This window comes from Tenrec ecaudatus (assembly GCF_050624435.1).
Source record: "Tenrec ecaudatus isolate mTenEca1 chromosome 7 unlocalized genomic scaffold, mTenEca1.hap1 SUPER_7_unloc_1, whole genome shotgun sequence".
In the NCBI taxonomy this organism is placed as follows: domain Eukaryota; kingdom Metazoa; phylum Chordata; class Mammalia; order Afrosoricida; family Tenrecidae; genus Tenrec; species Tenrec ecaudatus.
The window spans coordinates 685,697-700,341 of NW_027457607.1; the positions used below are offsets into that span (position 1 = coordinate 685,697).

The 14,645-nt window shown below is 37.1% G+C and overlaps 1 protein-coding gene across 6 annotated transcripts in view; it reads right to left on the reverse strand.

Moving 5' to 3' along the window:
* Positions 1 to 14,645, reverse strand: part of LOC142435902 (histone deacetylase 8-like) — a 47,486-nt gene that overhangs the window by 9,561 nt on the left and 23,280 nt on the right. Inside the window, exons 5-6 of one of the 6 annotated variants that reach the window (XM_075539955.1) lie at positions 10,844 to 10,891; positions 2,704 to 3,665 (exon numbers count right to left, since the gene is read on the reverse strand). The exons of 1 other annotated variant lie outside the window; for it this stretch is intronic. In XM_075539955.1, the coding sequence (XP_075396070.1) occupies positions 3,653 to 3,665; positions 10,844 to 10,891 (61 nt within the window). In that variant the 3' untranslated portion in view covers positions 2,704 to 3,652. Of the gene's footprint in view, positions 1 to 2,703; positions 3,666 to 5,122; positions 5,223 to 10,843; positions 10,892 to 11,024; positions 11,268 to 14,645 lie in introns of those variants that run through there. 4 more of the 6 variants (XM_075539954.1, XM_075539953.1, XM_075539957.1 and 1 more) reach the window with 4 other exon arrangements.

Below are 14,645 nucleotides of genomic sequence, written 5' to 3' on the forward strand. Positions count from 1 at the left end.
CCAATATCTAGAACTATGGTGTTTTATTCCCTACCCCAACATCTGAACTATAGTGATAGTCTTAATTTTTAGTGTCAGAATTTAAATATAAGAACTTAAAAGAAAAAGAAGAAAGTATCAACTAGATAAGTCACATATTGTTTCATAGCTTTACCTAAATTTAATTTTTTATCCCAACCTGTCTTTACTATGAGATAAAAATTCAGCTTTCTTTTTAAAGCATAGTTTCACATGTTTAAATCCAATACTGACACAGATTCTTATACAAGTGATACTACTTAATTTAGTTGGAATGCTAGTATGGTACATTAGCTTTCTAAATTCTTTGTTAGAGTTCAATGAATTTTTCTTCTGTGAATCTTTACTTTCCGTGCCATATATAATTTAGTCTAAAAAAAGATATGGTCTTTTGAATTTTAGTAAAAATGGCTCTTTAAACTCTTCTGGAGACTTGAAGCAAATCAGGGTAAGGTATAGATTGAGAAGAACTGAAATAACTAATCTTTTGACTTATGTGCTTTATAATAATAGTAATAACAAAACATACAGGATGAGTCAAGTGGTAGTTGTGGACTTTATTCCAGACAACTAACAAAATGTCTATGAGGGATTATTACAGCTTCCTCTAGGAGTTAGCTTGAAGATTCTGAAGCTTTTATTAATGCCTGGGCCCAGGATTCCTTATCTGTAAAATTTCTATAAGAGGATGTACATTCATAAAGAACTTACTAAACACTTGTTAACTTTATAGACTTCTGTTTGCCCTTCCAGGTGTACTTCATTTTAAAGAATGGCAACATTTACTAAAATTTTCTTTAAAATGTATATTACTTTTGTAGTAAATGTGGTGTGAATCTTTGGAATTTGCATCATTCAAATGAAATAAAATTGTTAGGAGGAATGATACAAATTGTGGAAAATTTAAAACTGTTCAGATAAGTCAGAAGTCTTTCTACCCTATTAGATTATAATTTTCCAAAAGGCTCAACATTGAATGCAGTTCATTCAGGTGGGATGATTTACCTCACATTACATGCTTGAATGGATTTTTGTTCCTGATGAAAGATTTGTTTGCTTTCTGGCAATATCTGTGGCTATTTAGCTCAGGCAGTTAGAATATAGTGCTAACAAACCCAAGATGGTGATTTTAGTTCCCGTTTTAGTAATCTTGTTTAGTAATCTGCTATAACAGAAACTATACAAGTAAAATTGCTTTAACAAAAAAAATCCATTTTTTTCAGTTAAGGAGGCTAGAAATCTGAATTCAGGATGTCACCTAAGGAAAGGTCCTTGTCTCAACTGTGGGGCTAGTATTAAGTAGAGATCTGCAAGTGTCTTGCTTTCATTCTTTCCCATGGTGTCGTAATCCCCATGTTCTAGGGAAGTACTCAGCACAAGGTCTGGATCTAAAGGTCACGTTCTTCCCTTAGCTGTTTTTTCTTGGCAGTGGTGAAGCCCATCTTTCTCAGTTTGCTTTTCTTTCCATGCATTTCTTGTAAGATAAAATGTGTGACTTTAATCAGAGTGGCGACTTGAGTCAACTGGTGATTTGAGTAATGGAGGGACCTGACTCACACCCTCTAGCAAGTCTGTGACTCTAGGTATACTTCACACTAATCATGCCTCATTAATGTATAGAGGTTAGGATTTTAAATGACTAACAAAAGTGGAGGATAATTATATCAGATACAACCTGGAGAACAATGACACAAGACTAGGTTACAAGGATCCACATGTGACCTCTTCCCTGGGAGAGGGACAGCAGAGAAGGGGGGAAGGGAGACTCCGGATAGGGCAAGATAGGACAAAATAACGATGTATAAATTACCAAGGGCACATGAGGGAGGGGGGAGCAGGGAGGGAGGGGGAAAAAAAAGAGGACCTAATGCAAGGGGCTTAAGTGGAGAGCAAATGCCTTGAGAATGATTGGGGCAGGGAATGTATGGATGTGCTTTATACAATTGATGTATGTATAAAAGAAATGGAATCCTTAAGAAAACCTAAAAAAAAAAAGACTAGGTATCATGGCCTAGCTATGTTGAGACATATTTTGGGGGAACATAATTCAATTCATGAAATTTCCCTATATAAACTGGTTAGTTTTGGCTCATTTTCATGCTGCTAACTATAATTTACCTTAGCCAATCATTGCTTAAAAAATAAAGCATATCTATATTACAAGGGAGACCGAAGTTGAGATGTAGCTATTGTCATTATTGTTAGCTACTGTTGAGTCCACTCTATCTCACAGTGACCCTATGTGGAACAGAAGAAACCATCTCCTATTTCTACAGCATCCTCACAATTGTTCTTATGTTTGAGCCCATTGTTGCAGCCACTGTGCAAATTTCATCTCATCAAAAGTATTCTTCTTTTCCCCTACCTCTCTACTTTGCCAGGAACAATGTCCTTCTCCAGGGACTGGTCTCTCCTGATAATATATCTAAAGTATAAGATGAAGTCTCACCATCCTTGCCTCTAAGGAGCATTCTGGTCGTACTTCTTCTTTTTTTTTTTTTTTAACATTTTATTAGGGGCTCATACAACTCTTATCACAATCCATACATATATATACATCAATTGTATAAAGCACATCTGTACATTCTTTGCCTTCATCATTCTCAAAGCATTTGCTCTCCACTTAAGCCCTCTGCATCAGGTCCTCTTTTTTTCCCCCTCCCTTCCCACTCCCCCCTCCCTCATGAGCCCTTGATAATTTATAGATTATTATTTTGTCATATCTTGCCCTATCCGGCGTCTCCCTTCACTGCTTCAAGACAGATCTGTTTGTTATTTTGGTAGTCCATGGTACTTTCAATATTCTTCACCAACACCATAGTTCAAATGCATTCAGTTTTCTTTGATCTTCTATGTTCATTGTCTGACTTTCACATGCATATGAGGTGATTGAAAATACCATGGCTTGGGTCAGCTGCACCTTAGTCCTCAAAGTAACATCCTTGCTTCTTAGCACTTTCAGGAGGTGTTGTGTAGCTAATTTACTTAATGCAGTGCAGCATTTGATTTCTTGACTGCTGTTTTCATAAGCATTGATTGTGCATCAAAGCAAAATGAAATCCTTGGTAGCCTGAACCTTTTCTTCATTTATCATGACGTTGCTTATTGGTTTGGTTGTGAAGATTTTGGTGTTCTCTTCATTGAGCTGTAATCCACAGTAACTATTTCAATCCATGAACTTCATCAGCAAGTGCTTGAAGTCCTCCTCACTTTCAGCAAGCCAGGCTGTATCATCTGCATATCACACGGTGTTAATTTAAGCCTTCCTTCAATCCTGATACCACATCCTTCTTCATATAGCCAGCTTCTTTGATGATTTGCTCAGCATACAGAATGAATAAGTATGGTGACAGGATGTAACCCTGATGCACACCTTTCCTGATTTTAAACCACGCAGTATTCCCTTGTTTTGTTTACACAACTGCCTCCTGATTCATGTACATAAGCATAATTCCCATTCTTCTCAGGGCTATCAATAGTTTGTTTTGAGCAACATAGTTGTATGCTTTCCATAGAGTTTTCACAGACTTTGGAAGCAGAGGACTGCAGAGTTTTGCTCCAAATCGTGAGGGTGTGCACTGGTTTAGAGCACATCCAGCTCCTGGGCTGTACTCAAAGCTGGTAGCTCTTCAACTCACTCGGTGTATCTAGGCGAGAGTAGCAAACCCAAATGAGGGACATGTTGCTTCCAAAATCCAAAGATGCCCACTAGGTGCTATGCCTCCCTCCTTTCCTTTCTTCCTTCCTTTAATAAAACCTGTTTTATTGACATATAATTTGTATAACATTCTATTCAATAGTTTAATCAGATTTAAAGAGTTGTACATTCGTAACTACGATCAATTTTAGAACATTTTTTCTTTATTGTAAACATTGTTATTAGCGCCACATTTCCTCCCATCCTCTCTTGCCATACTGCTAAGCAACTCTCTAAGGTGTTTATATAGCCCCGTTCTGCTTTAGTGGTAGTATTATCAGCTTTTTGAGAGATAATAAAGTAACTTCCATGGGGTCTGTCCTGTTCTTAATGGAATTATTTGGCTTTTATTTGTTTAGGTGATAATGGTTTCTTAAATATTTTCGAAATTAGTCCTTTGTCCAATGTGTCATTTCCATTTTCCACCCTGGTCTCTGGGTTCTCATTTTATTCTTTTAATTAAAATGTTTGCACACAAGTGCTTTATTTTTAGTAGATTCCAGTTACCTAGTTTGTCTTTCTTTATGGTTGGTAGTATGTTTCTGCAATAAATTAGGACCCTTACATGTGTCCTTATTTTCTCATCGATGATCTATATAATTCTTGGATTTACATTTAGGTCTTCAATACATCTTGAGTTTATTTTGTATATTGCATGAGTTATAGGTCCATTTTTGTACAGGTAGAAATACAATTTTGCCAGCACCAGTTGCTGAAGAGACCATCTCTTACCCATTGAATGTTTTTAGTAGCCCTTTCTCAGTGATCAGTTAGGTAGAAGGTTCCATATAATTTACTTGAATATGGAAGACCAAAGGAAATTCAGTACCTTTGAACTATAGCATTGGTGAAATTATACCATGGACTGCCAAAATTATAAACAGATCTGTCTTGGAAGAAGTACAACCAAAATGCTCTTTAGAGGCAAGGATAGTGAGACTTTGTCTCATGTATTTTGAACATGTTATCAAGAGAGACCAGCCTCTGGAGAAGGACATCATGACTGGTAAAATGAAGGGGCTGGGAAAAGGATAAAACTTTTGATGAGATGAATTGAACAATGGTCTCAACAAGGGTCTCAAACTTAAGAACAATTATAAGGATGGTACAGGAATGGGAAGTGTTTCCTTCTGGATACCATGCACCTTATTTACATTATTGGCAAGCTATGGAATCCCCTTGGTGGGCCACAAACACTACAAATTTGCATACTGTTACTCAGTGATTTAGTTGCAATTAGAAAGATTCCAAGTGGAAGAGCCATATTTTGTATTTCATTGCTTACATTTCTTAAAAGCTTGTGATCAGTCATCGAAGATTTAGCTATTTATCTCTACTCATCTAGAACAAAAGGGAAAGAAGGAAACCTAAGAGTCAGAGAAGGGACCAAACTGTAGGACTAATTGTCTCCATAAACCACAGCCTCTTTTCCCCTGACGCCAAAAGAACTAGATGGTGCCTAATAACCACTACCAAAGGTTCTATTCAGGGTTACAATAGATGGATCCTGAAAGAGAGGGAGAGAAATGTGGAACAGAACTTTAAATTAAAAAAAAAAAATCCAGATTTACTAGACCCATTGAGGCTGGAGTAATCGCTGAGCATATTGCCCTGAAATACAACTTAAACCTTGACCCAAAACTAACTCCTGAAACAATCTTTTAACCAAATAACAGGTTATCCTAAAAAGTCAAAAATGTTACTCTCGAGTACTATACTCTTTTAAATAAATTAGCTGTATGAGGCCAAATGAACACAGTTAATTTAAAGCAAAGATGAGAATGGTGGGGCAGTGTGACTAAGCTAATGGCAGTGGAACCCCTAGAATGGAAAATTAAGACTATTGATACAATGTGCAGAATTGAACCAATGTTAATGAATATTATGCGGGGAAATTGACAATGGGAACCTGTTTTGCTATATAAGCTATGAAAAATACTATTAAATATATTTTAAATATTATGCTAAAAAGAATCTAGTCACAAAGGACCATAAACTGAATGATTCCAAATGTATGAAATGTCCAGATTAGGTACATTTACAAAGACAAAAATTAGTGGTATTCAGGGGCTGGGTGTGGTTGTAGAAAATAGTGACTGCTGATGCATTTGGGATTTCTATTTAGGGTGATGAAAATGTTGTAAAATTGATTTTGCTGATGAATGTCTGCATGACTCAGTGAATATACTTAGAGGCACTGAATTGTGTACTTTAAATGGGTGAATAGTGTAGTATGTGAATTACATCTCAGGCTATTTTTAGAAAAGAAATATCAGATCTTTTAGATATTGTAGTATACTCATGTATTTTAACGATCCCAGATTTTTTTCCCCCTGAATTATTAGCATTCTGTTTTTCTCTTCAGTATAAGAATGGGTAGAGGAAAATGAGGACTTGGGAATTCTTCAGATCTACACTTTTCAAAAAACTGAGTCTGTTCATTATTTTGTTTACAATATAGGGTTTTATAAAGTAATTCCCCAGTTGAGACACACTCTTTGCAGTATAACATTTTAATTAAGAGATGGCTTTTGCATAAGGGAGAATTCAGGTTTATTGGTAATGCAATAATACAAAATATGAAGGTGCTTCAAACATTCTTGGAAAATGAAATTAGAAGATAAAGAGAAAGTATAATGTTTATTTCACAACATAGGATCCATCAAGATCAAAGCACCTTTGTAAATGATAATACCAGCCAATTAGTACATATCTGAACAACTGAGGATGTTGGGAATTTAACTATGTCAGTGCTGTCTGATTTACATTTTAATTGAAGAAAAATGGATGTCCTTTAAAATATTTTTAAGAATAGGAAACAAAATGAAGTTAGAAGAAGCCAAACCAGGACTATAAAGTAGCTTCCTGTCAGAAAATTGCCCTTGTTTGATGAGAGGAACAATCAGGAACATTATGATGACGGAGACTGGTGAAGTCTTGCTGGGCATGTTTTTCTGCCAAAGCTTTGGCTAATGTTCTCAACACCCTCTGGTTTTTCAGAAAGTCAACAAGCAAAACGTCTTGAGCATCCTCAAAAAAACTGTTGCCATCACCTTTAATTTATGACTGGTCCACTTTTGCTTTGACAAGAGCACTTCCATCTCATGATAGTCATTGCTTTGAGTGTACATTGTTTTCAGAATTATACTAGTAAAATCATGTTTCATCTCTGATTAGAATTCTTCAAAGAAATGCTTCAGGTTCTTAACTGGTTAAAATTTCCACAGAAAGCGTTCCTCTTTCTATGATCAGGACACATAGTTTTGGCACCCATTGAACAGAGCATGTGCTCCATTTTAATTTTTCAGTCAGAATTGTGTCAACTGAAACAATCTGCGGTGTTGGCTATGGTTTCTACTGTTAATCTTTGTCTTCTCAACTCTCAATTAGAGTACCAACAAGATTGTTTTTTCGAAACTTGATATGGATGGTCTACTTCAGTGGGCTTCATCCTCAGCATCATCTTATTTTTCTTAAAACAAGTTATCCATTTGTAAATTGCTGATTTCTTCATAGCATTGTCCCTGTAAACTTCTTGTGAAATAGCAGTGATTTCACCATTCTTCCATTCAGACTTTACCATAAATTTGGTGTTTGTTCTTGCTTCAATTTTAGTAGAATTCATGTTGCTCTGATAGGGGCTCTATTCAAACTGATGTTTTAACCTACTTAGTGCCTCAATCTAGATCCTGTTCATACGTGGTATAAAAACTTAGTTCATATATGTGATAAAAAACAGCATATTTTGCTGTAAACTTTTTTTAAACCAGTGTAGTTTTTTTTCATAATAACAAATTTTTCATGAATTTTTGAAGACCACTTGTATGCAACTTTAAATAACGCTCACTAAGGCAGAACTATGCCTGCTGGGATATATGTCATAATAAAGAGTATGAAACAAGCAATTATGTGGTAGTTTTAGGTTGCAGATTTTTGTGCAAGAGATTTTAACCGAAGTCCAATAATTTTCAATTCCCTAACCTTAGGATAGTACTCATGTACTTATTCTCACACTAAGGAATTTCAGCCTTAATTCCAAAGGATTATTTCAGTTCCTTTAATTTGTTGCAGGTGAATTAAAGGTAAAGTCCAGTTTGCTTAGTGGGATTTCCAAATCTGATTCTTCTGGCGTAACCTATGAAACACCTTGAAAGAACAAAGTCTAAAGTCCAGGCTGTCTATAGCATGCAGCCTGGGTCACCAAGGGCTGGATAGAAATTTGATTAAAAGTACCCAATTAAGAACATAATCAATAAATACCAGGTGTATTCTCCTGTTGGAGTAATATTAAGCATTTTTCCCAATTGAGGACTAGTTTATCCATCAGCCAATGTGAAGTCACCTCCTCTGAGACAAAGATCACTGTCCCCCCCACCCCCCGCCACCCCATCAGCATCACCTCTGCACTTGAATTTCTATTGGGGTTCATTGAGCACCCTTGTAGAAGTGTCTGTTGATTTGGGGTAACCGTAGACATGTTATATAGCAGGGACTGATTGTTCCACTCTCTCTACTCCAGAAACTGACCCGAGCTGAGGTGAGGCCCCCTTTGTTGAATTGGTTATTAAGATATACAAACAGGAGGGGAGAAGTGGATCATGAGGGGGAGACCAAATAAGAAATTACATGACCTGAGAACAGGTGCTTGCCTTTGTCTTAGTATTTGTCCTTTTGTGATTGACTAAGTATAATAGTTTCTAGACCCATCCTTGTCATGTAGTGTTTCGTGGTTTCACCAGTTTTGTGTATGTACCAGAGTTTATTTATCCATTCTACTGATGGATGTTTGGGCTGCTTTTCCTATCTTGTTATATGTGAACAGTGTTGTGACGAACATGGGGGCATACATTTGTTTGTATTTTGTCTCTTCTTTAGGTACAGCAGAGGTATTGCTGGGTCTTAAGGGATTTCTCTTTCCAATTGTTTTAAGTAGCTATTGCTTTCCACAATGGTTGTACATATTTATAAGCCCACCAACAGTGTATTTTCAATCACTCCACACACTCTCCGGCATTTGTTGTTTTGTTTCTATTTAAAATTTTTTAATTGGGCTATGGTTGTGGGTGTAAGGTGGTGTCTCGGTTTGATTTGCATCATCTGGATGGCTAGTGTTTGTGAGCATTTCTTCATGTGTTTGTTAGCTATCCACGTGTAGCGTGTTGTCTCCCGTGAATGCCTATTCATGTCCTTTGCCCACCTTTTAATTGGATTATTTGATTCTTTCTTATTGAGATATTACAGAATTCTGTAGATTTTGTAATTAATTCCTAGTCTGTTGTTTCATTGCTAAAGAATTTTTCCCAATCTGTGGGCTCTTATTTTATTCTTTTGATGAAGTCATTTGATGTGCTTAAGTGTTTTATTTTTAATAGATCTTTATTTCTATTATATTCTATTCATTCTATTTTGTTTTCTATTATGTGTGCCTCCTTTATGATATTTGGTAGTCTGTGTATGTCCTGCAATAGGGCCCTTAAGTTTGTCCCAATTTTCTCATTGATCATCCTTACAGCTTTGAGATTTACATTCACGTCTCTGTTTCATCTCCAGTTAATTTTTGTACATGGACTAAGATATGGGTCTTGTTTCATTTTTCTGCAGATGGAGAGCCAACATATCAAGTACCATTCATTGAAGAGAGTATCCCTTTGACATTTAATATTCTTTGGTTATTTGTTGAAAATCAGTTGCCTGTAGGTAGATACTTTTATTTCTGGGCTTTCTATCCATACATTGGTCTATGTATCTATCAGTATACCTGTACCAGGCTGTTTTGACTACTGTCACTGTGTAGTAAGTTTTGAGGTCAGGTAGTGCAAGACTTCCTACTTTGTTCCTCATTTTCAAGAATTCTTTGCTTACCCTGGGCTTCTTCCTTCTTCATATGAAGTTGGTAACTAATTTTTCCATTTCTTTAAATGAATGAAGTTAGGAATTGGATCGGAATTGTATTTTATTTGTAGATTGTGTTGTGCAATCAGCAGTACATTTTCACAACATTACGTCTTCCTAACCATGAACATGGCATTGTCTTCCATTTGTGTAGATCTCTTTTGGTGTCTTGTAATAACGTTCAGTATTTTTTTTTGTATAGGTCCTTTGTTTCTTTGCTTAGATTTATTCCTAGGGATTTTATCTTTTGTGTGACTATTGTAAATGGTATTGTTTTCTTCATGTCTTTTTTGAAGCTTTCACTGGTATATAAGAATCCGGTTAATTTCTGCTTGTTATTCTTGTATCCTGCTACTTTACCAAATCTCTCAATTGTTTCCAAGAGTCTTTTTGTGGAGTCCTTAGCGTTTTCTCTCTATAAAATCATATCGTCTGAAAATAGCGAGAGCTTTACTTCTGTGTCCAGTTGTACTCTCCTAATTTCTTTTTGTTTGCTAAGACTTTCACATGATTCAATGTGTATTTTGGACCGACACAGTTCTATCGATAATACTTGCCTTTCTAACATTACTACCTACCTACCACTCCTTGCTCAAGGATTATACTAATCCTCTGTGTCTTCTGACTTTTTCCCTACCTGCCTCTTTTCTTTCTGGGCAGCTGATTTTCTTTCACAGTACAACTTACTTGTCACCTTTGTATTGGTTCCTGTCTTTCATAGACAGAGTTAATTGCTTTCATTTCGTTTAGGAGTGTCTGGCTTTACCAATAGTATATCATGTTATATTTTAGTGTGTTAATTAATCAGCCTTTGTCATTCAAGCCTTCAGTAATAGAGACCAAATTTTATTTGTTTTACTTGTGTATACATTGACTGTATAAAATATAGGCCTAGCCCATATTAGAGATAGCAATTCATGTTTGATTGCTGAGTAAAGTTGGTCATCTAGTTAGTTATGGCCTAAAAATAGAAACACAAAATAGCACTCCTCTACTCCCTGTACCCAGCTTCTTGATTATTAGCAATAAATAAATATTTAGTGAGCACCTCTGGAATAACTAGTATTATGAAAGATACCAAACTACACTCACTACCCTCGAGTCAATTGCAGCTTATTGTGACCCTATAGGGTAGAGGGTAGAACTACCCCTGTGGCTTCCAAGACTGTAACTCTTTACAGGAGCAGCAAACCTCAGCTTTCTCCCCAGAGCAGCTGATGATTTCACACTGCTTACCTTTCGGATAGTGTCCCAATGCATATATACTGCGCCACCAGGACTCCTCTGTGGAAGGTACAGATATATATAAATCCCGGTCCTTGTCTGTAAGGCTCTTATGTTTTCAACATGTTTGAGAAAACTTGAAAACAACATAAAATACTATACGAGTGGGTACTTTACAAAAAAGAGGTTGTGATATGAGGGGTGATAATGCATTTGGAGTTTGTTCCACCAGGTCAGACTGTTAATCAGCCTTTCTATTTACAGGCTCTGAAAAGATTGCATAACAAAAAAAGGCCTAATTTGTGGCAGATGGAACTGGTTTTGCCACCACAACAATGCACCTGCTCACGCAGCCATCTCAGTGCGCCAGTTTTGGGCAAAAACCAGCATTCCTCTTGCCCCACGTACCTTACTCACCTGACCTCTCTCCATGTAACTTTTGTTTCCGCAAATGAAAGGACAGCGATTTGATGACGTTAGAAGAGGTGAAGAAAAAAACAAGAGAGGTTCTGTCAACCATCCAGATGAGTTTGAAACATATTTCCAAGAATGGAATTTCAGATTTGACAAATGTATTAAGAGTAATGGAGAGTGCTTTGAAGGTGATACGGTTATGTTGTAAATGCATACATACATACATACATACATACATACATACATACATACATACATACATACATACATAGCTTTGGGGAGAGAATCCGGGTTTGGGGGACTACCCCTCATATAATAAAGCATTAAACAGTTTAAAGCAAATAGGTATTGCAACTCAGTAAAAAAAGAAATTCGCTGGCACAGCATTCAGGCAACTGAGAGTCCTAGAACTAACACTAAGTAGATTTCCAAAGTGGCAACAGGAGGCTAACAGTTTTCAGGAATATTATTGGCAAGCTGCTGTTGCTAGCTGCCATCCGGTCAGCCCATGTACAACAGAATGTGCACTCATTGTGATCCATATAGTACGTTTGGCTGGCGAATTTTCCACTCAGACAGTTCTGTGCCGTAGCAGCACCACCTACACTGGCTGCGCTCACTCCCCTTGGGCAAACTATGAAGTCCACTATAATCCCCTAGCTGACTTGATTAAGGGGAAAACTAGTTGTATGGACTGGGAACATTTTTGAGGCTTTTAGGCTCTCGCCTACTGTGTAGGGAACCTCGTATCTTTACTTCTTTTATAGAACTTTTAAAAATCCCATTTCTTCAAAAATATTTTATTGAGTGTCATATTAATTTCCTATTGCTGCTATAATAAATAACTTAAAACAACATAAATATATTCTCTTACAATTCTGGAAGCTAGAAGTTTAAAATGTGTCTGGCAGGGCTAAAATCAAGATGCCTACAAGGCTGTGCTACCTTCAGAGACTAGAGAATTTGTTTTCTTGTCTTTCCCAGGTTTTAAAAGCTGTGTTCCTTGCAGCCCTTGGCTTGCTCCTTTCTCCAATTGCAAAACCAGCAATGGAGCATCTTCTCTGACTTTGCTTCCACCTTCTCCTCTGTGTCAAATCTCCCTCTTATAGGATACTTTACAATTAGGTCTCACCCAGGTCATCTGAAATAATATCTAAACCTCATGATCCTTAATTTAAGCACACTTGCAAAACCCCTTTTGCCATATAAAGTAACATTCACCGGCTCTGGAAATGAAGACATGGAGGCCAGTATTCAGCCTCCCGCAAGTAGCTAGTACATTGCGCGCACGGTGCTAAGGACTTTCTACCTTGTGCTATACTTATTGTGGCCATAGGTTTTCTCTGGTGCAACAATACGAAACCCTGGGGGATAGAATCTCTTGTTTCTTTCTCACAAAACCTAGTAGGTGGCCTTGCTTATAGTATGTACTCAGTATTGAAATAATAATTAATGACGTGAGTCAAACTTTGTTCCATAAATATAATTTTCATTAACTTCATTCCACAGGCATTTGTCGAGGTAGAAAGAGAAGTGTCTTTGATATCTGGATAATCATATACAATTCAGCCAATCGTTGCTGAGCTTTACTATATACTAGCTAGTAATGACAGTGCTAAGGAGGATGGTTAACATACTCCTGCCCTCAAGGAGAAATGGTGAGTAGCCCCAGGTGCCCCGGGTGACTAATAATGGTCTAGTTTGTGGAGAAGCACTTCTCCAAACCAGGGCTGTTCTGAGAGAAACCGTTTAATAAAGAAGCCCTGAGCATCACTTATCACCATCACTTTCCTTTCTACTATTGAAATTTCCTCCCCAAATCACTGCCAAGAATTCTCCACGGGGTGATTGAACACCTCTTTATTACAGGGATCTCACTTCTACCCAGTGCTTCCAATTTGATCCTAATTCATTAAGAAAATTAGCAAAATCCTTTCTTCCACTGAGCTAAAAATTATTCCTCCCTTTGACTTTCACCACTACTCTTATGAGCTCTTCTTCCTTCCGCAGCCACATACCTACTTTGCCCAGTCTTATGGCAGTCATTCAAGTATTTCTAGGGATTCATTTCTAGGACTTATTTATTCATTCTGTATTTTTCTGCGCGTTTCTTATATGCTTGATACGGTGCTAGGGGCTCGAGATATAAAGATGAATAAGATGAAATTCCTGTTTAAGGACAGCCTAGCAAAGAGACAAACATGGGAATAGTTCACTTTCACAGGTATTCTATGAGAAGGAAATACAAATGCTCTAGGAGCTGGAGTTGGAGACCAGCCAGCTAACCCTAGGGCTGCAATGTCAATGATATTGTTCAATAATTTCTACATTCCATTGTATCATCTTTTGGGGGGTACTAAGAATGTATGATGCGTATGGTTCTCTTCTAATTAGCTTAGATTAGTGAATGCTTCCAGTACTATATCCATTTGCTACAATATCTCAATTAGAATTCTGTCGACTCCTGAAACCTTGCTTTTCACCAAAGAGTTCAATGTAGTTTGGACTTCTTCCTTCAATACCATTCGTTCTTAATCATGTACACCTCCTTAAATGATTGGATGTCATCTAATTCTTTTTAGTACAGTGACTCTGGACCAATGAGCACAATTCAACCAATATGCAACATCAACATAAATGGGGGAAATACTGATATTGTAAAGGGTTTCATTTTTCTTAGATCCACAATCAATTCTCATGGAAGCAGTAGTCAAGAAAGCAAACAGCATACTGCATTGGACCAATCTGCTGCAAAAGACCTCTTTAAAATGTTAAAATTCAAAAATGTCTTGAAAGCTAAGGTGGGTCTGACTCAAGCCATGGTATTTTCAGGACATTCATATGCATGTGAAACCTGGGCAATACATAAGGAATCCTGATGAATAATTGATAACTTTGAAATATGGCATTGGCAAAGAATACTAAATATATATCATGAACAGCAAGAACAAATACTCTTGAGAATCAAGAATGGCAAGATTTTATCTCTTGTAATCTGGACAAGTTATCTGGAGAGACCAGTCCCTATCATGCTTCGTAGAGAGTCAGTAGAAAAAAGGAATATCCTATAGGAGGCACACTGACACACATCTAAGGTGCAACTTTGGCTTCTCCTCTATGGAACAAAGAAGAGTGAAGAAAATCCAAATGCATGGGAACAATTAATCCAAGGGACTAAAGAGCCTCGACAACCCTGAGACCAGAAGATTGTTGCTTGGCTACATTGTTGCTTGGCTACCACTGCCAACTCCTCTGAAAGAGATCACCAGACAGTTCTAATCTTGCCCTTTCAGATTTGTTTTTGTTTCCCACACTCAAATAACATTGAAAAGGAACACAATTTGAGTCTCTCAAGGATGCCAAAGCTGCAGTTCCTTCACAATGTAAATCAAACAGTATA